This window comes from Salvelinus alpinus, chromosome 5 (genome assembly GCF_045679555.1).
Source record: "Salvelinus alpinus chromosome 5, SLU_Salpinus.1, whole genome shotgun sequence".
NCBI classification, from domain to species: domain Eukaryota; kingdom Metazoa; phylum Chordata; class Actinopteri; order Salmoniformes; family Salmonidae; genus Salvelinus; species Salvelinus alpinus.
In genome coordinates, this window is record NC_092090.1 from 35,296,040 (window position 1) to 35,322,528 (window position 26,489).

At 43.9% G+C, this 26,489-nt stretch overlaps 2 protein-coding genes across 9 annotated transcripts in view; one reads left to right on the plus strand and one right to left on the minus strand.

Annotated features, from left to right (window-relative positions):
• Positions 1-204: 204 nt before the first annotated feature.
• Positions 205-20,490, minus strand: LOC139576000 (pyruvate kinase PKM). 4 transcript variants are annotated; one of them, XM_071401550.1, is made up of 11 exons: positions 20,233-20,490; positions 14,754-14,932; positions 14,070-14,161; positions 8,070-8,201; positions 7,351-7,537; positions 6,890-7,160; positions 6,593-6,743; positions 6,283-6,435; positions 4,492-4,658; positions 2,901-3,082; positions 205-1,352 (listed from the first exon to the last, which is right to left on the minus strand). In XM_071401550.1, exons 2-11 carry the CDS (start codon positions 14,908-14,910, stop codon positions 1,246-1,248), a joined length of 1,599 nt encoding a protein of 532 aa, XP_071257651.1. In that variant the 5' UTR covers positions 14,911-14,932; positions 20,233-20,490; the 3' UTR covers positions 205-1,245. The 4 variants fall into 4 exon arrangements, with proteins under 4 accessions (XP_071257651.1, XP_071257650.1, XP_071257649.1 ...); XM_071401549.1 differs by lacking the exon at positions 4,492-4,658 and adding an exon at positions 4,999-5,165; XM_071401548.1 differs by lacking the exon at positions 20,233-20,490 and adding an exon at positions 17,716-18,047.
• A 5,508-nt stretch (positions 20,491-25,998) lies between these two features.
• Positions 25,999-26,489, plus strand: part of LOC139576007 (protein mono-ADP-ribosyltransferase PARP6) — a 42,264-nt gene continuing 41,773 nt past the window's right edge. For 3 of the 5 annotated variants that reach the window (XM_071401562.1, XM_071401560.1, XM_071401561.1), the window contains exon 1: positions 26,000-26,288. The gene's annotated coding sequence lies outside the window, so the exon portion shown is untranslated. Of the gene's footprint in view, positions 26,289-26,489 lie in introns of all 5 variants that reach the window. The other 2 variants (XM_071401564.1, XM_071401565.1) reach the window with 1 other exon arrangement.

The following is a 26,489-nucleotide window of genomic DNA, read 5'->3' on the forward strand; positions in this document are numbered from 1 at the left end:
CCCTAATATCATGGAGTCCTGAAGTAATAAGACCACATTAAGAAAATGAACTGAGGCACATTTGGGGTGTAAATGTAATGTTAACAGTTCGTCAGTGGTGAGTAGCTCCAAGCCAGTCCGAGATGGCACGTACACAATCCAGTCTGTCTGACCTTATGAACCCAGTTAAGACTACTGATATACAAACATGACAGGAACAAGACAGGTGCTCATCTCTTTTAATGATTAAAATCATCGTGAAGGACAACTCATTACACCAGTTAACATTGTATTACCCTTAACATGTTACACCCTACCCTCACAATCAAAGAAGCAGATGGACATTTAGACACACACTAGGTCACCGACAGACAGGAGCAAGAGGAAAGAAGAGGTTGAGGGGGGTCCAACTCATTCCTTTATCCCCCCACAGTGCCCTCAAAGTACTGAATTCATACATCATTCATTTGAGAGAACCATGTAGCAGCTTACATACATACAGTGGTTCTTAAGTGCCAACTTAGTTATGACCAAAATGTAAGGGCTTTCTAAGAATACTTAAACACAAAAAAAGTAACTTGTCAAACTATTATAGGATTTCTCTATGGTTATACATAGTATTGGATGCCCAGAATCTAAAGTCAAGTAAAATACAGAATAACATTGTCTACAGTAGATTGGGAGTGCAGAGAAAGTATACAGAACACAATGTAAATACAGACAGCACAACAAGGGGCTATGTTTGGGGAAGAGTTTAACTGTGACAGGGCCTTAAAGAGCTGTTCACGTCGGGTTGCCACCATTTTGTTCACGTTATAGGAATTGGAGTGTGTGTTTTTTGTTACAAGTTACAGTATAGCAGGCTCTCTTAAGGTGTGCCCAACCTGCCTCTCAAAACAGAGGTGCCCGGGACACACAGACCGACAGGTTGTAGCTCTTTCAGTCTGGTTTGAATGTAAGAGTCATACATGGTTTTGTTTGTGTGAATAAATACAGCTGTTTCTGGTGTGCGCGTACAGATACCCTGGAGACGAACAGAGAACACCTACGTGAGGGGAACCCTGGAGTGGATTGTAGTGGGGAGATTTCCTATTGGTCGAGTCACTATCACTGGCCTGTTCTTGGAGAGGAAGAAAAGGCCAGGTGTTTGTTGTGGGCTGTATAAGTCTGTCTGAGCCCTGGTGTTGGGACAGGGAGCGGTGAGCAGAGGGACAAGGAGGGCAAGACAGTGGAGGGGTGAGAAGGGGAAAGGAGGGTAGTCATAATTTAAGGAACCACGACCACACGCATGGTGTTGGTATAGCCAGAGCCTGGGCGCCAACCGGTCAGGACGATCACCACATCTCCCTCCTTGAAGAACCCTCGCTCCTTGCCTGGAAAACAAAGAGCACAGTTGTCAACACCATACTCCTACTAGTGTTGTCACCATACCAGGATTTTGACTAAGATACCAGGTTTAGTATTGCGATAAAATGGCAAAAAAAGAAGAAATCTATAAAGATGATCCAAAGTCAAAGACTAGCACTTGATCCAGACAAACTAGTCTACTACACTGATCTGGCAAATCTCTGGGCATCTTGAGTTCAAGATTACATTTGGAATGTTTAAACATTTGTCAATTTATTTGAGATTGATTGTATAATTGATTCATACATGACTATTTGACTTTGGTGAAAACAATCCAACTACTTAAAACATGACAGTAGTCATTTATTTGAATAGTAGGTCTTGATAAACGGTAAATCAAGATGTAGCCTCGGCCTGCTCACTGGATGCTTTGAGTTGAGCTTCTGGCCGATTTCAGTTTGTCACCTGGGGCTACAATCCGCTTCCCTGTGGGACTTATTTTACTGAACAACATTTGCATAGAAGTAGTAATCTTTTAAAAAGGTGCAAGCTGTTTCTAAGACAGTCATTCATAAGGCACCTGCAGTCAGTTCGGCGAGGGAGAGACGATTAACCCAGTGAATGTTTTTGTTGACAATCAGATTCAAAAATTTTTTTTATGCATATGATCACAAACAAAGGTTCTAGGGTAGTGAATTGATTTTAACTTAAGCTGTAAACTAGCATGGAAAGTTAGTATCGGAGTGCATTCCCTTTCAAGATAATTCGATACATGGGCTCCGATACATTGTAGTTTGAAACTATTCTGTGCGATTCGGTTTGATTCGAGGAACGCATCGATGCGGTGTGATACGACACCAACATTTGTTGCGTAAACACATTCATTTTCCATTCTAAATTAAAATCTGCTGCTAATGGAGCTCATGAGCTGAACCTGTCAGAGTTGACTCAAATGCATGCAGTGAAAAACAAAATCAAGAAATTAAACAAAAAACTGAATTTGGGAGAAGCTTTATAGGCCCCCCCCTTTGAGCGGTTTATTAACCATTATAAACTAGGTGGTTCGAGCCCTGAATGCTGATTGGCTGACAGCCGTATAACCACGTGTATGACCGAACAAAGGGTGCTCTAATTACATTGGAAACCAGTTTATAATAGCAATAAGGCACCTCAGGGGTTTGTGATAAATGGTCAATATACCACGGCTAAGGGCTGTGTCCACTCCGCGGTGCGTCGTGCGTAAGAACAGCCCTGTGGTATATTGGCCATTACCTCATCTCCTCGTGCCTTATTGCTTAACTATTTTACCAGGTATATTGACAGAACAGTGTAATATTTTCTCTTGTACACTAATGACATGGAAGAGTTGCAGGGGAGAGAAGAAGTGTGCCTATTTGAAACCTAGGATTCTTTTATTGTTTTTTAAGTAGCTCATGACACAAAGAGGTTGTAGACCCCTGGTTTAGACCGTTTGGAGTGAGCTTTTATTCTGGTGAACACTAAAATACCATAAATATCCAGGAGATCATCTTACAGCTCATGAAAAGATCTTTGTAATGGCTGTGGACTCTCACCCATTTCCATGGCGAAGTTGACCCTGAGGTCGACGTCCTCGGCCCAGACGTCGTGGGCAGGCTTGTTGTAGAGGACGGGGAAGATCCCGCGATACAGGTGGGCCTGGCGGGCGGTCTGGCCGTTACGGGTCACAGCAATGATGGGGGCGCGGGGCCTGTACCTGGAGATCAGGTGGGCTGACCTGCACACAGACAACACAGCTCAGACTGTCAGCCAAGGACACACCCAAGGCCTGCTGCCATTCCCATTTCAGATACTGGCAATATGGCTTGAACAAAGCCTACACAAATCTATAAAAAAAGGGGGTAGATTTCTGAAACTTCTAATTAAAATGTATTTCTGAAATATTAGGAAACTAATGATTTGATTAGTAGAGGACCTACTATAGTAAAATAAATGTTTGCGTAAACCTATAGTGTGCATTGATGTAATTCAAATGATCTCCCATTGACATGCCAAGTCTAAGGATGTGTCTCATTGTGAACATTAAACAAGCCAGTCAACATTTCATCCTGTTGGTTCTGTTGGGGTTACAAAGACAGTCACTCTAGATTGTTCAAAGTCAGCACAATGAGAGTTACAAATATTAGGAAAATGTCAAGGTTGAGCAGTCAAATGGGTCGGTTGATGTGAGGGTGAACACAATTGAATGACTCCTGCAGTGTTTTGGCAATACAGCCGCAGAAATCTATACCCTGAAACTGTATGGCTCTACCAATGTAGGTGTACCCAATAATGTTGAGGACTCTTAAAACGAATAATACAAATGTTCTTATTGTATTTATTATCTACAGATCTGTCTCTACAGTGGCCTCTGTCTGTGCAACCCATAATACTCCCCTACCACCCTTCTACAGCTGACATTACTGTCTCCACCCACACAGAGGGGTGACATCTATCTGGGACCATGCAACCGTTCCCCACCAATCTAAAGTAGGGGAATAGGATGTTAAGGGTCAGAGTTGCATGTTCTGTGAGTCCCTTACCTGCTGCTGCCTGTCCCTCTCCTCCCTGCCTTCCGCTTACCCGCCTGTCCCTCTCCTCCCTGCCTTCCTCTTACCTGCTGCTGCCTGTCCCTCTCCTCCCTGCCTTCCTCTTACCTGCTGCTGCCTGTCCCTCTCCTCCCTGCCTTCCGCTTACCCGCCTGTCCCTCTCCTCCCTGCCTTCCTCTTACCTGCTGCTGCCTGTCCCTCTCCTCCCTGCCTTCCTCTTACCTGCTGCTGCCTGTCCCTCTCCTCCCTGCCTTCCTCTTACCCGCATGTCCCTCTCCTCCCTGCCTTCCGCTTACCTCCTGCCCCTCTCCTCCCTGCCTTCCGCTTACCCGCCTGTCCCTCTCCTCCCTTCCTCTTACCTGCTGCTGCCTGTCTTCCTCTTACCCGCATGTCCCTCTCCTCCCTGCCTTCCGCTTACCTCCTGCTGCCTGTCCCTCTCCTCCCTGCCTTCCTCTTACCCGCCTGTCCCTCTCCTCCCTGCCTTCCGCTTACCTCCTGCTGCCTGTCCCTCTCCTCCCTGCCTTCCTCTTACCCGCATGTCCCTCTCCTCCCTGCCTTCCTCTTACCTGCTGCTGCCTGTCCCTCTCCTCCCTCTTACCTGCCGGTCTTTGTGAGTACGACGAGGGCGCTAGCACAGCACTTGAATGAGGATTCCACTGCGCCACAGGCCACGGCCTCAGAGGGGTCCCGGGTCAGGTGGGTGGTGCGTCGCAGCTCCTCAAACAGCTGTCTGTGAAAGGTGGCTGCCTCAGCCTCCCGAGCAATCTGAGTGTGAGGGTGTGCCCGAGGCATGGGGGTTACACTCAGTCACACCACCACGAGGCATGCCTCGCACCTGAGAGGCATGGCAAACGCTTATCTAGTCCTGGTCCATTTCATTTACGGAGTTAGGTGGATGTAACGGCTGTCAATCAGAGGCACTACCAGATATATAGCCTATTCTTATAATGGATTCAACTTTTAGTGGTCTCCAGTTTGTTGTGACCGTAAAGACCTGTAAACGTGTGCCATGCCCTTTCATTCAGTACCTGTCTCTCCCTACTCTGGCTTCTCACAAACCTCCTGAGTCGCCCTCCAAACAGCCGTGCTACAGCCACCTGCCTACCTTCCAGAGTTAGTGAGCACAATGAACGCAGAGGACAAGATCTTAAAGGACGCCTCCACGGCGCCGATGGCGATAGCCTCGGCCGGGTCGGTGGAGTGTGGTGCGGCACGCCGCAGGTCCTCGAACACCTGCCGATGAAACATGGCTGCCTCTGCCTCGCGAGCGATCTGGCACAGGCGAGGGCAAGATGTAGCAGACAGACAGGAAGAACACCAGACAGATAAGGAAAAAGTGATAGGAGGAGACGAGATAGAGGGAGGGTAGGAAGTTAAGGTGAAAGGAATAGGATGAGGAGATGGAGAGGTATGCAGAGGGAAAGGGCAGAAATGTAGGTTTAGTCAGAGTGCAGTTTAGTGAGACAAGAACAAAACATTCATGTTAAAACACATCCAATGGGCCACCGCAGCCAGTCCATTTAGCTAACACATCACAGCATTATAAAAACACTAAACTACTTTTATGATCCTATGGTAATTCTATAGTTAGTATCGGAATATAAATTCTACATACCACCCACTGACTTTGCTCATTCAAACTAGTTAGCTGTGAAGAGGTTTTATGAGATGGGCAGGTGACTATAGCCAACTGGTGTTATAACACGCACGTCTTGCACAGTCACACACGAAGAGACAGTCAAACAGGAAATGAGAGGAATAAGAAACATTTTCCAAAGTCCAATAAAAAACTAAACAGAGGGAAAACATTCAAAGACCGTAAAATAGAAGCTGTTAAGAGGCAGAGTTAGTCTGAGCGTAACGTCAGCCCTTGTGTAAGACAGTGCCTTCAGTTACCTCACAATGCATTCTTAAGAGGTGAAAACATGTTAAAGCGTGAAGGACTTGGTGCTGCAGTGAACTCATAGGCAGCTGCTCAAGGACTGCTGAGTCACTCCTGCCTGCATCCAGAGAGGAGTGCAGCAGCGGAACTAGAGTCAGCTGTTAAAGGCCTGAGTAGAAGAAAATGAGGGCAGCGTCAGTCACATTCTCCACCCATGTCCTACACTCTGCACTATTAAAACCTAGTGAGCAACCATTCTATGGATCATTATGAGTCAATATAATACCAGCTGAATCCAGACTGCTTTTGCTGACCCTGACAAACATCACATGACATAAAACATGAACAAATAAAAAAGTGGAAATGAGTGTTTTGACTTCCATCAGCAACATGACTTCCAGTAGCTCTGACCCTGCTGTTGATAGGTCAGGACTAGTGGTAGTCGAGGGCTGATGAGCCAGACATAAGGACAGTACTGGAGGCTAACTGTAGGGGGCACTGTCTCACCATGTGCTGTGTGCGGACAGCCTCCAGGGGGTAGTCTCCCTTGGCGGTCTCTCCACTCAGCATGATGCAGTCAGCTCCATCCAGCACGGCGTTGGCCACGTCACTGCCCTCGGCACGGGTGGGCCTGGGCTTCTTGATCATGCTCTCTAACATCTGTGGGCAGGACAGGGGTTCACAATGTCAGGCTACCAACAGTGTAATAACACGCACAACCTTTCACATCACAACAAACTGTAGCATCCCTGTGGAAATAGAAGTGTCTCTCGTTCATATATATTTAAAAAAAAGCTGTCGTCACAAGTAAACTGACCTGTGTGGCGCAGGTGATTGGCTTGCCGGCTCTGTTGCAGCGGCCAATCATCATCTTCTGGGCCAGGAACACCTTCTCTGTGGGGATCTCAATTCCCAGGTCTCCACGGGCAACCATGATGCCATCACTGGCTTCCATGATTTCATCAAACCTGCACAGGGGACGGGAATGTTTGTGAATGTAAATTTAGTGCTGGAACGTAAAGATTTTGCGCACTGGCCAGTCGAGCACAATTTCTACCAGCCAAGGGTCCAAAATCAGCTTGCATTTCTGTGCATTTAATGCCATCACACAGACCTGCGCACTCCCTCGTGGTTCTCCAGCTTGCTGATGATCTTGATATTCTTGCCCTTCTCTCCCAGCACCTTCCTGACAGCGTGCACGTCGGCTGCTTTACGGATGAAAGAGGCAAACACCATGTCCACTCCTTGCTCCACGCCGAAGGTCAGGTCAGAGATGTCCTTCTCAGAGACAGCAGGCAGGTCCACAGCAGCACCAGGCAGGTTCACACCCTTCTTACTGCCCAGGGTCCCTCCATTCTCAATCTCACACATCAGGTAGTCACCACCTGGGGACACACATTGGAGAGGAGACACTTAACCGTTATCTCCAGGCAATAAAGAATAGTAAAGGACTTTCTGTCCATCCTCTAACCACCCAAAGGTTCAGTAAGTGAGGAGATTCTAGGGCTCATAGATCCTCAAAGGAATATTCTCTAGTCTATTCAGCTCTTAAGTGGGAGCCAGACATGGACTCACCGATTTCCTTGACCTGGAGGGACACGAGTCCATCGTCGATGTAGATCTTGCTGCCCTGCTCCACCACCCTGGTGATGTTCTTGTAGTCCAGCCACAGATTGTCTTCATCACAGTTCTCCTGGTAGGCATCATCCAGGGTCAACTTGATCATGTTGCCCTTCTTCAGCTCCACCTCAGATGTACCACTCTGACACACACAAAGGACCATGGATGAGTCTCAATTGGTCACCATGACTATGGGGGGGGGGGTTCAACTACTCAATGAAGTGGCTCATTGAAGAGTTTGAAATCTCTCAAGCTTGTAGTAGTCCAATATATCTTTACCACAAGCCGTTCAATATTTCATACAGATGTAGGTTCTTAATTTGATCACCCAGTTGCAGGAGAACTTTCCTGCATTGCAGGAAATGTAAAACTTGTTGTATATTTGAGGTTTAAAAGGCGTATGAAATTTGTAATTCCACTTTAAAATGTCAGGCTTGATTTTGCCTTAAGAAAAAAGGATCAACCCCTACAAAAACGCCAATTAACTATAATCCACATTTCCCGTTGCTGCAGGATTATTTTCCTGCTGTAGCAAACTGGCTCAAATTAAGATCCCACATCTGTACTCAATATTTAGTACAACAAAATGAGTAGTAAACATTTGATAGGGCCTCCAATCAGTTGATGTGTGCTGGGAACATGGTAGTTAAGTGTTGTTGGTTGGTTCTACTCACTCCCTTGATAAGTCCAGTCCTGATCTCAGGTCCCTTGGTGTCCAGAGCAATGGCCACGGGGCGGTAGTGGATGCTGCCAGGCTCAAAGCTCTCACAGGCCTCACGCACATTCTTAATAGTCTCACAGTGGTACTGTGGAACAGAGAATAATAAGAACAAAAATAAACGTTCTATAAGAAGGAAATCATTTTTGAACAGGCCTGCACATTTAACACTAAAGCAACAACACGTCAGCCAGATATTGACATTTTATTTCAGTGACAATGTGAGAGATGGCCCAGGCATGGGAAAACTCATGTCGGAGGGTAGAAACCTAGTGTAGGTGTAATGAGTCACGCAACTGAACATAATCAGCTGACAACATATCAGGGCAGGGCAATAAGAAGATAATGCATAATCTTATAACCAGTGGTGTAAAGTACTTAAGTAAAACTACTACTCAAGTACTTTTTGGCAACTTTTACTTTACTACATTCCAAAAAGAAGATGTACTTTTTACTCCATACAGTTTCCCTGACACCCAAAAGAACATTACATTTTGACAGTAAAATTGTCCTATTCACACACACTTATCAAGAGAACATCCCTGGTCATTCCTCCCACATCTGATCTGGCAGACTCGCTAAACAAATGCTCCATTTGTAAATTATTTCTGAGTGTTGGAGTGCGCCCCTGGCTATCCGCCAAAAAGAATAATGCTGCCTGTTTGCTTAATATAAGGAATTAGAAATAGATAATTACTTTTGATAAGTACATTTCAGCGATTCCATTTACTTTTGATACTTATTTTTTTTAAACCAAATCCTTTTACTCAAGTAGTATTTTACTGGGTGACTTGAGTCATTTTTTAATCAAGGTATCTTTACTTTTACTCAAGTATGACAATTTAGTACTTTTCCCCCACCACTGCTTATAACTACTACAAACAGGGTCATAAACATGACGCAATCCAGGATGTGGTCTAGAGTCTTGACAACTGTTACCAGTAGCGCAAACATCCCATCTAGCTACCCTCTGTATAGGTACCACTGAGAAAGTTAAAATGGTTTTCAATTAAGGCTAAGATGTTCTGAAGCGCAATAGAAAACATTCTCCCCGGATTTCTAGGAAGAGGTCACTTAAAACTGGTCATATTTTAGGCTACAACATACAGTACAGAGTAATTATTTTATGTAAACAGTGCGAGTCAAGAAGCCAAATGCATTTGGCAGAGGTTGACTTTAACTGTTAACCGATTGCCCTGGGCAGGTAAACTGAACAGTAGAGCAGGGGGAAAATCTATGTGGCTACCCGATTGGAAAGGTAAAATTTATTCTACTGTTCCATTTGTTAATGTGCCTTAGCGACTCGCAACAAAAAATTAAACCAAGGCCGGGCCATTAGTTATTTCCCCTACAATGCCGACCGCTAGCTCTAGACACGCGCTCCCATTAGGCCTACAGAAATACTGCCTATAAAACATAACTGATGGGATACACAAAACTGTAGACAAGCTACATTCCTTTCCTCTGCATGTCTCACCCAACTCTGACCGCTCCCTCTAGATCACACACACAAGCTCCCATTATGCCTGCAGAAATACTGACTATAAAACATATGGGATACACAAACTACATTCCTTGCTAAATCATGAACGCTTTATCACAAATAAATGGTCTGGTGGATTGAAGTAGGCCTGTGTCCCAACCACGAGCTGCATTTAAAAAAAATAACTGGTGTCTATTTTCCGGTGCTATTTTGCAAACTGCTAGTGTGCCATTAACTTGTGGTTAACACAAAACTTACTTTATTCAGACAGCATGACCTGGATATTTACAAATAGTTAAATACACTACTACAACCTGCCTGTCCACATGTACATTACAACTATACTAATGGTCTTGAGTGGCAGTGCTAGCGTTGCCCTTGGAGACAGCTGCCCCAGATGGCTCATGCTGCTTCTCCCCATCTGGGTAAAAAGTAACCTGAGCTTTACCTAAGCACTTAATTTTCATTCCCTCCTTCCCAGTTATTCTGCTGTTACTGTATCACCACAAACAGCCAAGATAACTACATTCTCAGCATATGCCTTAGAGCAGCTAGTCAGACAAAGCAATGTCATCTGAGAACTGGGTATAGTTTCAGCGAGTGGATGTCATTTCATGAAGATATAAAGATGTGGAAGTGCACTTCCTAACATTTTGATAAGCCTCCATGATACAGTAGAGGGCCAGGAGACAGACAGGATGACAAGGTGAGTGGCTCAGGCCCCCTGCCTGAGAGTAGCAGGTTAAGACAGAGGAAGAGGAAGCATCTTTTGCCTGCTGAGTGACCTCTAATGAACAGGGAATTGAAGCAGTTGACTGTGACGGAGTGGGAGGGACTCCACCTGTTGCTCCAGGCCTGCACCCTGGGCGGGGTGATAAAACTACAAGATGAAGGCACAGATTAAATATTTTTAGTGGCACAAGCAACCTCAGGTAAGGTTTCCACTGCTGTCTGCCTGCTCCATTTCACAGTTTAGGGCCTACCTTTGATCCTGAGCAGACAACTCCACACTGACTCTACCCTTGAACTGCACACCCTGGTTGGCACAGAGTACATCTCATATTCAAATGACATCTTCTGAAGGTAGCTGATGCTTTGCAAAGAAGCATGCCTGACAGACAATGACGAGTGGCACTATGACGACATTGGAGCAGGGAGGCGGTCAAAATGGCGGCTTGAACAGACGCTTTAGCGAGTTGCGCACCAAACTTCAGAAAGATTGTGGAGAAAAAATAAAACGTTCAGACATTCCTATTATTGTTTTTATTTGCTCAAGATATAAGAGCTTTCCAGTGACTGGAATGATAAGTGGATCATTTATTATGGCATGTCCATGCGAAGCCGTGACAAAAAGAGGAAGGAAGAAGCTAGTCGTTCTATTGCTAAACAAAGAGAGGAACTTTCTTAAAGACAACTGCACTTGCCCTATGGATGATCTCACGCATTCGAAGTCTGTTGAAGATGACGAGTTCCCCTCTTTACCGGTTACGCCGTGCAAACCTCCAACCTCCTAATAATTAGTTTTTTTTTTTTTAAATAACAAGGGACTGACATCTTGGCTTCTGTCTCCTTACTCATCAACTCCAGGTCTGATGCCATTGAGAAAATGGTAGGGGCAAACACCATGGTAATCAAAGGCTGGAAAAAGAGTTTGCATGTGGTGAAATCAAGGATGTGAAAATGAGTCGCTAAAGTTGAAAAGCGTGTGGAAAAAGGTGGAACAGAATAACAATATCTACCATAGACGTCTCACTAATCTGGAGCAATACACAAGATGGATCCTGAGACTCTACGGCATGCCCGAGGTGGAGAATGAGGATGTGCGACGCACATCTGCCAAGAAGTTACGCCTGTAAAGAACAAAAAAATAAAAAATAAAAATTCTGTGATACCGTCGATGTTGTGCGTCACCAAGAAGAAAAAGCAAAACGATTCAAGACTAAGGGGTATCAATTCTCTTCACTGCCAGATTCTACAGTGATGCGGTCTGGAAAGTGGTTAGAAAGAACGTGTTCCTTCAGAGCCACGGTCTGCGTGTTGACAAGCATCTCAACCCGGAGGACATAGGAACAAGTTGTGGCCAACGATCAAGAATGCATGAAATGCTGCCTACTACGGAGGACGAGGCTTCATCAACAGTTTGGAAATCCATATTCCTCCCTAGAACCTCACCAGCAGGAACAAATTGATGGTGTCACCCATGGTATTCTCATTGTCCTTGCACCGAATACCTAACAAGCCTCGGGTGACAATTTCTCAGCACGACTCAGGTACCTCAATCATTTATTCGTTTTTTCCCCTTGTATGACCAGATGGCGGCCTATTTTGTTTACAAACTCACGAAGACTGAAAGTTGTATAAAAATAAGAAACCTGCATACAGTAACTGAGAGGCATACAGATCTGTTATGACTTACATTACTGTTATTGTTCTATGTAGTAATTAATACTTATTTCTAAGTGAGAACGGTCTTAAGAATGTACACACACTACAAGTCAAAAGTTGACACCTCATTCAAGGATTCTTTATTTGTACTAATTTTCTACATTATAGAATAATAGTGAAGACATCAAAACTATGAAATAACACAAGGAATCATGTAGTAACCAAAAGAAAAGTGTTGAACAAATCAAAATATATATTTTATATTTGAGATTCTTCAAAGTAGCCACCCTTTGCCTTGATGACAGCTTTGCTCACTCTCAGAGCGGCATATGTTAGTCTAGAGACACCTTTACAGTAAAATAAGCAGAGACACCAGATGCTTTTCTCATTTCTGTGGAGAACCCGTACCCATTACATTAGGAAAATATAATGAACACTTACGAGTATGGTGGGCTGAATTTACTAATTTAAATAATACTTAAGATCAATTGGATAAATCAATTCCTAAGAAGAACTTCATTCCTCATCATGTCTTCTCTACTTTTGGTGGCCTTCACTTCATGTTGGTTTGTAATTATAATATTGAAAAAGTTCCAGTGAAACGCTGCTTTTCATCGGCAGGTTCTCGTCAATTTCTCCACACATTATATATGGAATAAATTAGGACATAGTATAAAATTACTAATACTGTTTTTAGAATATTGGTTTCTGAAATAATATCCTATTGGTGAGCCAACTTGTAAATGCAGAGGGTAATTCTTATCACTTTACAAGATCCCTGTAACACCTCATGATTTTGCAATTCTTTTAGATGCCATTCCCTCAGGTGTTGCTTTATTATTCAGGAACGTGTCAAGACCTTACCCTCAGAACATACTTACTATTAACCCTGTTGACTCATCAGTAGCAAAGATTTTTCTTCTCTTTTGGTCCCTTCAACAGAGCTATATGAGCCTCGTTTCAGCAGGATGTTGTATCTATACCTTATGTCATGCCTTATTGGAAATGGTTTTATTGATAATGGTCTTGGATGTTGCCACACACATACCTACTTATTAACTAAATTAAGGAAGTTCCTTTCTGAATTCTTCATAATTATTATCCTGCCAACCATACAAAGAAGTTTAAGAAAAACACAAATTCACCATTGTACCTTTTGTAATGACCACCCAGAAACGGTGTTGCATTTTTTTGGCATTGTATTGATGGAATCAGTAGATTTATAATTGAACACATTTGATGATTTTACACTATTATGGAGAGATGTACGGCTTGGATTCTTTAACTACGATAGAAATAAGTTGAAACAATTAAGTAATTAATTTCACAAATGTTGGGGCCAAATTTCATATTCAAAATGTAAATTTACAAACACATTTTCTTAAAATATAGTTACATTTATTTTTGTAAGACAATTAAATACACTACCAACAAAAAAGCTGTTAGAATAAGTGTTTATGTCCCTTAAGGTCCTTGTGTAACGTGATATTGTACCCCCTAGCCAAATTGTCCTTTGTATGTGTATATGACACACACACACACACACACACACGTGTTCCCCCATGTACTTTTGTATTGATGTTTGTTGAAAAAAAATGTCCTTGACCTAAAGATCATCAAAACAGCCTGTGTGGGTTTGTGCTATTCAGTAGAACTGGGAATTGCCAGGGACATCGCGGCACGATATCACAATACTTTGGTGCCGATACGATATGTATCGCAATTCGATACTGCGAATTTTATTGCAATTCAATGTTTCAAACATATTGCTCACCATATGTCTGCTGCAGAGGGACAAGAGGGAGCAACGAGAAACATGTTTTGATCAGTCATGGAAATAAGTGCTGAAAAGAAATTTGCTCCCAATTTCAAAGCTATGAATGGAAAATAGACGTGTTGGTGCAGGTTCAGCCAACTAGCGCAAAAATAGAGATTTCCAAAACGATACACCGTGAAAATATCCTAATATGTAACTATCGACCCCGCCCCCACAGATATACGGTTTAGGTCTGGATCCAGTCTGTGTAGAAGTGTGTGATCATCCTCCACTGCAAAAGTCTAGGTGTCTAGACATGCTAGGGAACCCACCTCGTGAGATCCATGGGAGAAGTTCATGCGAGCGATGTTCATCCCAGACTTGATCATCTCCTTCAGCATGTCCACAGAGCGGGAGGCTGGCCCTGTTACGACAGAGGTTTAAACATCAGCACACACACGTGTGATGGCATACAGTGGGTATTTCACAGCATCATCCTATAGTAGAGGGCCTTTAAAATACTGATGTAAAAATGTTATAGGCCTACAGACATTTGAATGCTAGCATCCATTGTGTGAGTGTGTTAGGCGAGATACCTTGAGTCACTCACTGTTGTGCAGCACGTGCCAGGTGATCTAGTTACAGTATGGAATTCACAACTAAATGTTTGCCATCTAGATATCTTATAACTATTAAGTGAATTGTCTAAAAATGTCCTAAATGCTCTCAAGTTGTGCATTTGGTTTACTAATTTTGTAGCTAGTGAGCCATCTAGCTGAAGCTGAAAATAGTTTAGGTCAGAGACATTTTGACAATACGTTCGTTAGCATTTTCTATGGGATTTTACATGTTCCTGTTAGCATTGCTAACCATCGGATTACAGAGGCTCAGTGAAGTTTGAAAATAGCAGCCCTTGTGTTCAGTGCCAGTATTACCGAATATCCCAGGATGGCACAAGGTCGGTATGACAATCTAGATACCGCCCAAGCCTAGTGTGTGAGTGCGTGGCCACTGACCAATAGTGCAGATGATGCCAGTGTTGCGGGCGGTGGTGGGCTCAGAGTCTATGTCCAGCAGGCACATGTGCTCCAGGAAGGTGTCGGCCATGGCAGCGCCGAGCTGCTGCGTCTGGACGAAGGCAGAGCCCATGTCTTGAGACTTTGAACCGGGCATGATGGCAAAATTTGAAGAAGTCCTGGAGGAGGAGAGAGAGATGAGGTGATATGAAGGGCGTACTAAGACAGTAAGGTGCTAATGGTTCACTCGATTCAGTGTCTCCAATCTCAGGCATTATCAGGTCATGGACTGGACTGCCACATTAAACACACATGACCACACTGGTTCATGAAACCAACTTTAGAGCCACCAGTCTAGGAATTAGCACACAACAGCTTATTGAGGCACAGTGTGTGGCTTTGAATCAATTGACATCTGTGCAAATAACCGTTTGTTTGTGGAATGAGGAACCTATTCAAAAGAAGACTACATCTGAAAAAACAGGAAGTGTGATTGAAGCCCTTGCCTGCTGGTTCTCATGCTGTACCATAGACAAAGACATGGGCCTAGATACGATTGATCTATAACATAGCCTGGGCTACAGAAACATGTCGAGGTTATTCCTAGCCAGTAATATTCTTTCATTGAGGAGCACATTGAGCTGTTTGCACATTGTGTTCTCCCCCTCCCCTCGTCTGAGGTCCCCCATGGCAACCGCAGCCCTGACTGGCACAGTGCTTTCATTATTTCCTCCTAGCCCAGGACAGATCACTTTCAACATGGCTCAATACAGAGCTGTTGAAAACAAGGGGACATTTCGAGAAGGACTGCATCAAACCCAATAGGTTACTTCGTAGCACCATAAAGTTATCTTGCTCAAGACTCTTCCCTTTTCTAGTGTCATTCTTGACAGTATTACACAACAGGCTCTTTGTACAGGTACTGTATGTCAGGCCAAATTCTCAGTGGCTTTAGGGCAGGCAAAAAAAAAGTCAATGTGGTAGCTCTGTGTAAGGTGGAGCATCTCTTTGAGAGTGTGGCGTCCGAGTCAACTCTGCTTCAGGGGCTGTTGCCATGGTTACATAACCAAGGAATGTGGCAATAGATGTCATACTTTCCATCTGTGGTATGTAGGCTGAGGGGGATCACTGGAGGGCTGCCCTAGACAAGTCAGGGTTACCAAACTGGACTAGCATAAACACTAACCAGTGGAGAGTTTAATTTAACCCAGTCTAAATTATACAGTGACACTCACATGAACAGAGAACAAACTCACTGATTGCTTCTTCATGGTGGAGCTTCTAGGAAATACTAAGCTTTCTAATAGGCTACATCTGTTAGTCTACCTTGTTGCGGTGAACAGTTCCACTATTCTGGCAGAACTCTAAGACACTACTTAAAACAGATGAGAATCTGCAGAATGCATAGGGACAGAGAGAGCATGTCATCTTCCTCAGTAGCCCCGCTTACTGCAAAGCCCACAGCACAATCGTATCACATAACTCCCCTCAAAATTACCAGGCTAGTTTGAATTAGCCGAGGCTAAATTTGTTTGGCTAATGTTAGCCAATGTTGCCAAAACCATGAGAAAACAAGTGATCAGTCATGGAGATAAAAGCTCTGAAGGAAAAATACTGGAGTTTTGGTGCAGGTAGTCTGCAAAAATAATGTGATATTGTCAAAAATAATATCCCGATATGTAACTGTAATCAACCCCGTCCCCCCGCATTCACTATTATTTAGGGCAGGCAACCCTCTAGAACCAGGCCTACACTCAGCTCATCTCTTTCAGTGTGTAAATGAATCGGGACAGGGGCCTGCCAAACAGCAGCAGTAAAACCCAATAGGCAGCAGCTCAGTGACATCAGAGCCTCAAAGGCAGCAGCCCAGTGTTGTACGTGAGCACGGTCACATCCTGCTCTCTCCAGACTCTCAACTGCGTACACAGCATGAGACAGCAGGGGCAAGGTGTAGCCCCCAGACATAGTAGAGCACAGTGTAGACTGCAGAGAGAGGAACAAAAATCATACAATGCCTTGTCTCAAATGAGGCCTAGATTCTTATCCCTGGAACACACTGTATACAGCAAACTGCAGAACGCCCAACAGGGTCATTTTATTTGAGGGGGTGAGACACGGGATGGGCTCTTACGTCCACACAAAGGCTGGTAAGGTAACCAACAACAACTGACAATCTCAAGAGGTTGACGATGACGTCTCAAGATCAATGCACATAAATCAGTGCCATAGGCTACATAAAATACACAGTGTAAATTGTATAATGCAATTGCTGTTCATATGGTCACTATGGCTTTACTCCTTCCTTCAAATGAACAGGGACATGTTCTGAATTAACCTACAGCCTGAGGGGAGTCCTGACATGACCCAGCCTGCTATGCTTCCGCAGGAAACCCTTCCTACCCTGTGACTAACATAACACAGCTAGGCTGATGGCTCACCAAAAGATGCTCTACAGTCCAAGGCCATGCCAGTCTGATCCACCCTTTCACTGAGACACCATACATAATACATAACCATACAGCCTGTGACAAAGATGTAAAGAATGTTAGGGCTGACCTGGGGCCAGTGACACACACCAGTAATAAACCTAAGTGACCCAGATGCATGTCTAACTTTAGAGCTGCCCTGTTGCTATCAATCCTCCCCCATCCCACCTCTCACTGGAACAGAATATGCTTCCCCGCTCTCCATGTACTTCCTCTCTGCCTACGTACTGCCCCCTCCCCCTTCCCTCACTTTCACACATCCATGCCATGCACACACTGTGCGATGTCTCCACTGCGCATTGGCAGCATAGCCAGAGTTTGCCTTACAGGAGTGACATCACATGACATCCTAGGCGCAGCCATGACGACCCCGACGTAGCCAATAATCCTACACTGGTGACCTCAGAGAAGCCCAGCACTCTTCCCCTGCGCTACATTGATTCAGTCTCATCATCCAGCTATGTGGCTTTACGTACCAGTAGACCTTTCTGTTCCTCCTGGGGACGTACAAAAACGTAGCTGCTACAGCCCTCCAGAGGATCCCCAGTCTGTGTGACCCCCGGTCCCCACAGAGCGCAGCAGGAACAGCAGCAGAGCTAACCGGACAAGCAGGAACTCCCGGTAGAGTGACTCGCCTGCCTACGCATGGCTCAGGAATAAATCCTCTTCTCTTCAGTGAGGATAATGTGCTGCAGTACACACAGTCCAGGCTGCTGCATCCATGGAGCAGGCTGCGTGCCCTGATACTGCGACTATACATGAGACCTTCAAACCTGCCGTTTACCGCAACCATGTTATGCTGGCAGCACTAGGTCATATTACCCCTAGGGCTCTAAAAATGGTGGCTGTGTATTCTAATAATAACACATGGTAAGCCTGTGTAGAAGACAAAATGCTAGCCTGGGATTAGTGCATTGCATGCTGCCATTGGGTGGCAGTAGTCATACATCACTGGGTGGGTGACACATTTGCATTCTGTGCTGCATTGCATTACACAGCAGATAGTATCCATGTTCTGCTGCGCTGCAGCCTAGCGTTACTCAGCACCTGTAGCCACTATGCTAGTCTCACATCACCAGACATAGCCAAGAGCAGGAGGCAAGGCTACCGCGATGCATGGCAGACTGCATGAAAGTGACACCAGCTGCAGCAGGACTACTGCAGCAAAACAAATGCAGTCAGTGTAGGCCTACACCCCTCAACACTGCAGCAGGTTAAGGACAGTTCATAGGTTGGGTTTTCAACCTGGGCATTCTGAGTTTTTATTTCACCTCATTGAGAACAAACTTCAGAGGAAGAGGTGCCTAGTCATTCTCCCTGTGCACCGTTAGGGGCTATTGCATGATATTTGAAACTCTGGAAAGTTACAGCAGGAAATGACTAAAAGGTGACACCAAAGTTGGAGTATTTTAGACATTTAGCATGCATACGTGCTCCCAGCCCAGTACTCCGGGTATGCAGATTGCCAGATAGGGCACTGACGTATACATTATAATCTAGGCCTCACACCCCTACGAGAAGCACTATGTTGGGACATACCATAGTATAGCCACTCCTGTCCCCACTGACAAGACATGATTCCTAACCTACTGAGAAGTGCTCCTATGCCCTAGCATCCCAAAATAGAAGTCGGCTCCCTCAAGTGACCTGGCAGATGCTGTGTAAAGTATAGGGCCAGGGTGGCTTGTATTTCCTCCTACACTAACACAGGGCTCTGAGCCAGAAGAATCTGTTACATAACAATGGCTGAGCATCTCAGGAATAGTCCTAACTAGACGTAGGAGGAGCACTAAACCTTAGTTTGAAGCCTAAATTAGTTCTGAGACTGACTAACCACACACATTTCTGATATGAAATTTTCAAATTGTTCAAGTTAGTCTAGACAGGCTTCATAAAAAAATAAATGAAGGCCTACATGACCATTTGATTTGGGAGGTAGGAGAGATGGAAGAACTGACCATGGAGGTCAGGGTTTGATGCAGGCTAGCTGATAGAGCTACAGTATTGATGTATGACTAGTCAATAAACAGGCACTGCAGAAGAGGGATTCTAGAAGGTTGCACCGACTCCCCCCTCCCAGTGTCAACAAAGCCAGTCCATTCAGACATAGTTAGGGCCATATAAAATTGTGTTTTTTGCTGTCTGCTTTCACGGATTTTATAGGGCCCTAGAGTTTGACAGGTCAGTGAGGCCACACTACTATAGTAAAGGTGCTTGTTGTAGACTTATTCCCAACAAAAGGACACTAGACCACTGAATGTCAGTGTGAATAACAGTTTTGTTCAGGGGGCCGGGAGGACCGCACATATCTGATCATTATTATTAAAAACAACCGATTCATTAAATTGGTAACATGAGAATGGTCAGTCATCAGTTTGCAGTACAACGCATCCACTGATGCGCCACAGGGCACGTCTCCATTCTGCGTCACATTTTCACGAATTTAAGATATCGCGAAGAGAAACTGGCCAATGGAATTCCAAGTTCATCGGGCAACCACACCCACCACGCGAGACAAGACAAACGCGCTCGTATTTTACTTTTCTCCCCGCTTTAAAATACATGTTTTAGACTGATACCATGTTAGTTCATGACAAATAACTCCACTCATAAAAATAGTAGTTAACCCGTATGAATGGTTAACTGGAGAAAACTGCATCACGCTGAGTTAGTCACTGACAAACGACACCATTCTTTGTATGACTACAACAAACGACACCATTCTTTGTATGACTACAACACCACATGGTTTGTAAGTTTAAACGGTGTAAGATGGTTCAAAGTGACCACTACTGTTACCTCTTACTAGGTAGCTAGACAGTCATCTTTTAGGATCCATCCCTTGCCTGGACTATGCCACTAAAGAAACCAGCTTGCAACAGAATATGATAAAAGATGATAAGATGATACAATTGTAATTTTGTGACAGCAGTACAGCAAAACAAACGTACATCATGTCATTAGCTAGCTACAACTCTTGTGATGATACTCACCTTCTGTCGATGAACAACTGCCAGACTGACGTATTTCTCTTACACCCAGAAGCTCAAGGTGATCTCCTAAACTGAAGCGGAACTATTTTTGTTCGATGCATCACGTATCCATCCGCGATAAATAAGTCGCTATTACAAGTATATAATGAATTCAATCGAAAGATATGGTTTCAATAATTCATAAATATTTAGAATGTATTTATGTATGATTTCTGATGTATTCTTTGGAGAGAAAAAACCCCGGTTAACTAGGGCTTGGAACTAAACCATGGGGAAGTTTACATAAAGGAACATAATGAAAGTGCGGTGATGCGATACAGCTGATGTCCAATCAGGAACGAGAAGCATCTCTGAAGCATGGGGCCGACATGTGACTCAGGGATGCAGTATAATTTCTTGAACATCTCATCGGAATGGGTACCATAGGGTCTTATATTCAATTACCTGCATTTCAGTGACACTATGCTCAATCTCACTGTATAGTCAATATTTGCATAAATGTATACCCATCATGGTGGTTGGAGATGTGAAAATCCCAGGAAAGACACACCTAAAATTGCACGTACATCCTCGAAGCCGCAGTGTCTCATGGGATGCCCATGACTGAAAGGTTATATTATTGTGTAAGTAACAAATGTGTCAGAAAATGATCGTGTCTCACGCTCTCAAACAAATCAGTAGTTCAATCCTTTCCGATCTCCACTCATCTCACCCAGACACATAGTATCTGATGATGATGACGATATTTTACATAATTGTAGTTACCATCACGATACTACTAATCATGCAAGGCAGTTCCACAACATGCCACTTTAAGAGTTCACTTTTTAATTTAGAGAATTCAGAGGGGTCTGTCATCAGCACAAGTATAACCACAGATAGGAGACAGTACCTTTGGTATACTGTAACAGTTGAGGATGAGATGATTTATAATCAGCAGCTCCCTCTAGTGTTCATTATGAAGAAGAGATTAGCTGAGGTTTAGCTTGCTGTGGCTAAACTACAATTGAATATTCCTTCCCCCAGCACAAACCTTTGATAGTTTCCCTCTAACCTTTTCTCTTACTTTTATATCATGCAATATATTTTGGGTAAAGGAGTTATATAAACAAAAACCCTTTCACTCAATCTGACTTGTTGTATTCCTACTCAACTCAAGCTCTCATCACAGATGGGAGTGAGACTACAAATTCTGCCTAACCCTCATCAAGCCAAATTAGAGGAAAATTCCTACCTGTTGTCACTGGCGAAGTGTTCTAACTGTGTAGGGATTGTCTACATGTCATCATGTACACCATTCAGTCATGGAATGTAACCCCTCCCTCTCTGTCCGCTCCTACGGTAGTCCTCACCTGAACTCAAAGGTAACATGGCTGCAGCTGCTGCCACTGTTGGCTTCTCCCTGGCCCTGGCCAGACTCTGGCTGTGTCCTGCACTCTGCACTCATAGGCTCTGCTCCCTCAGACCAATGGACACCTGCCCAGGTGAGGGACATTCCCTCCAACCCAATCACCTGGCCCCGCTGGCCAAGCCCCCACCAGTCACAGGGCATTATCATCTCACACACCACAGCCATGAGGTACAGTAAGATAACCCTCACCCTGGTGAAATCCTCAGTCAAATCCTATAGATATATAGATATTAGATAAGCGGCTGTGATGATATATTCAAATTTTGATTTGTTAGATTATATGTTTTCTGACTAAGATGATAGTTTATTTTCATATCATGTAAAATCTTCATCAGGTTTTTATAATATTTTATTGAAGTGATTCCATTTTTGATAAAGACCTAGAAAAGCAATATTCACTGCAGAACTATCTATTCTATGTCTATGGCAAGTCTCCCCTGTACGCATACAGCTAGAGCCATCCTTTGAGAAGGTGTGTACATTTGTCCTGTATAATTATGTCTATTGAAAGGGTCATGCACTGTGCATACTCCCCCACCATAGGCTCTTGAAGTATAGTGCATTCGGAAAGTATTTAGACCCCTTCCCTTTTTCCATATTTTGTTACTTTACAGCCTTGGATTAAATACAACTTCACCTCAAAAACCATCACACAATACCCCATGATGACAAAGCGAAAACAGGTTTTTAGAAATGTTTGCAAATTGTATTGAAAAAAAGTGTTAAACAAATCAAAATATATTTTACATTTGAGATTCTTCAAATAACCTCCCTTTGCCTTGATGACAGCTTTGCACACTCTTGGCATTCTTTCAACCAGCTTCCCCTGGAATGCTTTTTCAACAGTCTTGAAGGAGTTCCAACATATGCTGAGCACTTGTTGGCTGCTTTTCCTTCACTCTGCGGTCTGACTCATCCCATATTCCATATTTTGTTACGTTACAGCCTTAGATTAAATGACAATGTTCCTCATCAATCTACACACAATACCGCATGATGACAAAGCAAAAACAGGTTTTTAGAAATGTTTGCAAATGTATAAAAAAATAAAAATAAAAAAACGTTATTTACATAAGTATTCAAACTCTTTGCTATGAGGTTCAAAATTGAGCTCATGTGCATCTTGTTTCCAATGATCATCCTTGAGATGTTTCTACAACTTGATTTGAGTCCACCTGTGGTAAATTCAATTGATTGGACATGATTCTGAAAGGCACACACCTGTGTATATAAAGTCCCACAGTTGACAGTGCATGTCAGAGCAAACCAAGCCATGAGGTCGAAGGAATTGTCCATAGAGCTCCGAGACAGGATTGTTGAGGTACAGATCTGGGGAAGGGTACCCAAAAATGTCTGCAGCATTGAAGTTCCCAAAGAACACAATGGCCTCCATCATTCTTAAATTAAAGAAGTTTGGAACCACCAAGACCCTTACTAGAGCTGGCCACCCGGCCAAACTGAGCAATTGGAGGAGAAGGGCCTTGGTCAGGGAGGTGACCAAGAACCCGATGGTCACTCTGACAAAGCTCCAGAGTTCCTCTGTGGAAATGGGAGAAACCTTCCAGAAGGACAACCATCTCTGCAGCACACCACCAATCAGGCCTTTATGGTAGAGTGGCCAGATGGAAGCCACTCCTCAGTAAAAGGCACATGACAGGCCACTTGGAGTTTGTCAAAAGGCACCTAAAGGAATCTCAGACCATGGGAAACAAGATTCTCTGGTCTGGTGAAACCAAGGTTGAACTCTTTGGCCTGAATGCCAAGCGTCATGTCTGGAGGAAACCAGACACCATCCCTATGGTGAAGCATGGTGGTGGCAACATCATGCTGTGGGGATGTTTTTCAGAAGTTCACCTTCCAACAGGACAACGACACTAAGCACACAGCCAAGACAACGGAGGAGTGGCTTCGGAACAAGTCTCTGAATGTCCTTTAGTGGCCCAGCCAGAGCCCGGACTTGAACCCAATTGAAAATCTCTGGAGAGACCTGAAAATAGCTGTGCAGCGATGCTCCCCATCCAACCTGACAGAGCTTGAGAGGATCTGCAGAGAAGAATGGGAGAAACTCCCCAAATACAGGTGTGCCAAGCTTATAGCGTCATACCCAAGAAGACTCGATGCTGTAATCGCTGACAAAGGTGCTTCGACTAAGTACTTGAGTAACTGAGTGACTTGCCTAGTTAAATAAAGGTTTAATAAAAAGAAATCTATAAAAATTAAAGGGTCTGAATACTTACACTACCGGTCAAAAGTTTGATAGTCCCACTAAGCCCAAACCAGATGGGATGGCGTATCGCTGCAGAATGCTGTAGTAGGTATTATGGTTAAGTGTGCCTAAAATTGTAAATACATCACAAACAGTGTCACCAGCAAAGCACCCCCACATCATAACACCTTCTCCTCCATGCTTTAAGGTGGGAAATACGCATGTGGAGATCATCCATTCACCCACACTGCGTCTCACAAAGACACAGCGGTTAGAACCAAAATTCTCCAATTTGGACTCCAGACCAAAGGACACATTTCCACCAGTCTAATGTCCATTGCCCATGTTTCTTGGCACAAGCAAGTCTCTTCTTATTATTGGTGTCCTTTAGTAGTGGTTTCTTTGCAGAAATTCGACCATGAAGGCCTGATTCACACAGTCTCCTCTGAACAGTTGATGCTGAGATGTGGCTGTTACTTGAACTCTGTGAAGCATTTATTTGGGCTGCAATTTCTGAGGCTGGTAACTCTAATGAACATCCTCTGTAGCAGGGGTAACTCTGGGTCTTCTATTCCTGTGGCGGTTCTCATGAGAGCCAGTTTCATCATAGCGCTTGAAGGTTTTTGCGACATGCACTTGAAGAAACTTTCAAAGTTCTTGAAATTTTCCACATTGACTGACCTTCATGTCTTAAAGTAATGATGGATAGTTGTTTTTCTTTGCTTATTTGAGCTGTTCTTGCCGTAATATGGACTTGGTCTTTTACCAAATAGTGCTATCTTCTGTGTACCCCCCTACCTTGTCACAACACAACTGATTGGCTCAAACGCATTAAGACGGAAAGAAATTCCACAAATGAACTTTTAAGAAGGCACACCTGTTAATTTAAATGCATTCCAGGTGACTACCTCATGAAGCTGGTTGAGAGAATGCCAAGTATGCAAAGCTGTCATCAAGGCAAATGGTGGCTATTTGAAGAATTTAAAATGTAAAATATATTTTTTGTTTAACACTTTTTTGTTACAACATGATTCCATATGTGTTATTTCATAGTTTTGATGTCTTCACTATTATTCTGCAATGTAGAAAATAGTAAAAATGAAAGAAAAACCCTTGAAGGAGTAGGTGTTCTAAAACTTTTGAACAGTAGTGTATGTTGAATACTTAAATTTGCAAAAATGTCTAAAAACCTGTTTTTGCATTGTCATTATGGGGTATTGTGTGTAGATTGGTGAGATATAAAAAAATAAAAATAAATTGGGAAAAAGTCAAGGGGTCTGAATACTTTCTGAATGCACTGTATGTTCTATCTTTGTCTTCAGGCAGAAAATCTTTATAAGGGTCACTGCACTTTGGAATTCCTGCCATAACACATCAGCAAAGAGTGAGACAGCACTCCTTACTAAGAGTGGACACACAGCAGAGCCAAACGGACAGTTCGTTCAGAGCCTAATCTGTCTGTGATATTGGTCAGTACTTACCACGATGCAGGGAGCTAACCAGGATAAACACTGATTAAGACTGTTGCACAGAGGCTAATTGCCATTGGCTCAGACACTGACTCAGCCACTGTACAATATCCTAAACAATATGCTGCTATATAATTGCTATACACACTGCAATACATTAAATACTGTACCAATGCTTCTACATTTCATGAGTTAATTAGAATGTAATATGTTTCATGTTTTGTGGTTTCGTTCCTAAGTTTTCACTGTATATGTTTTTTTTGTTTCATCTTTTAGAAAAGGCGATTTGTGAGCGTAACAGACAGAATGGTCCTAAAATGGTATCAGACAACAGACATGCACTTCTTTCTCAAAAAGTGATTGCTCTGGTAGAGACACAGGCTTAGAAACAGACTCAGAAACACACACACACACACACACACACACACACACACACACACACACACACACACACACACACACACACACACACACACACACACACACACACACACACACACACACACACACACACACACACACACACACACACACACACACACACACACACACACACACACACAGCACTAACAGGACTGCCATTTTTCTCTCCCCCTTCTCCCTTTAGCAGAAACACAGTCAGCTGCAAGTCACATGACCAGCTGCTAGCTCCAACTGGGCATGCTCAGGCCCCTCAGTGTTGTCAGGCAAAAACTAAGACGGCAGTACGAGCAGAGATCTGCAATAGATAAACACAGACATAGAGCAGCCACCGGGAAGCAGAGAGGCTGATACGGACAGGGAGAGAGAGGGAGGCAGCCATTTTGGCATTTACAATTCTCACTGTTGTTTTTAAGTAATTTTATTTAAATTTTTCATTCAGGGGGGACATAGCAGGGATATAAAAGCAGGTGTTCCCTTTAAGAGGGAAAGGATCAGGACCAAGGACAGCATCCTCCATCTCCATCCTCCATCTCCAGCTCCTGTATAGGTAAGCGTGCCGGACGGAGGAGAGGTGGGGGATGGGTAAAGTTGCATGCCTCTGCGTGTGTTTAATTCTCATTGAAGGGATGAGGGGAGAGGGTCAGTTTGCTCTATCGGTATGTGAGACGACAGAGAGAGGCGAGGGGGGTGGGGGGTTCGGGGACATGGCAATGCAGGTGGGGGAATACGGGGGGGGGGGGGGGGGGGG

Bases quoted from the DNA above. Each gene is read 5' to 3' on its own strand.
- LOC139576000 (XM_071401548.1), bottom strand. From the start codon at position 18,032: ATGGTTGCGGTAAACGGCAGGTTTGAAGGTCTCATGTATAGTCGCAGT. The intron at 14,162-14,753 runs GTCAGTGGCCAC...CTGTCGTAACAG, and splicing joins TGGCATCATCTGCACTATTG to GGCCAGCCTCCCGCTCTGTG. The intron at 4,659-6,282 runs GTGAGACAGTGC...CCTCACACTCAG, and splicing joins CTGTCCGCACACAGCACATG to ATTGCTCGGGAGGCTGAGGC.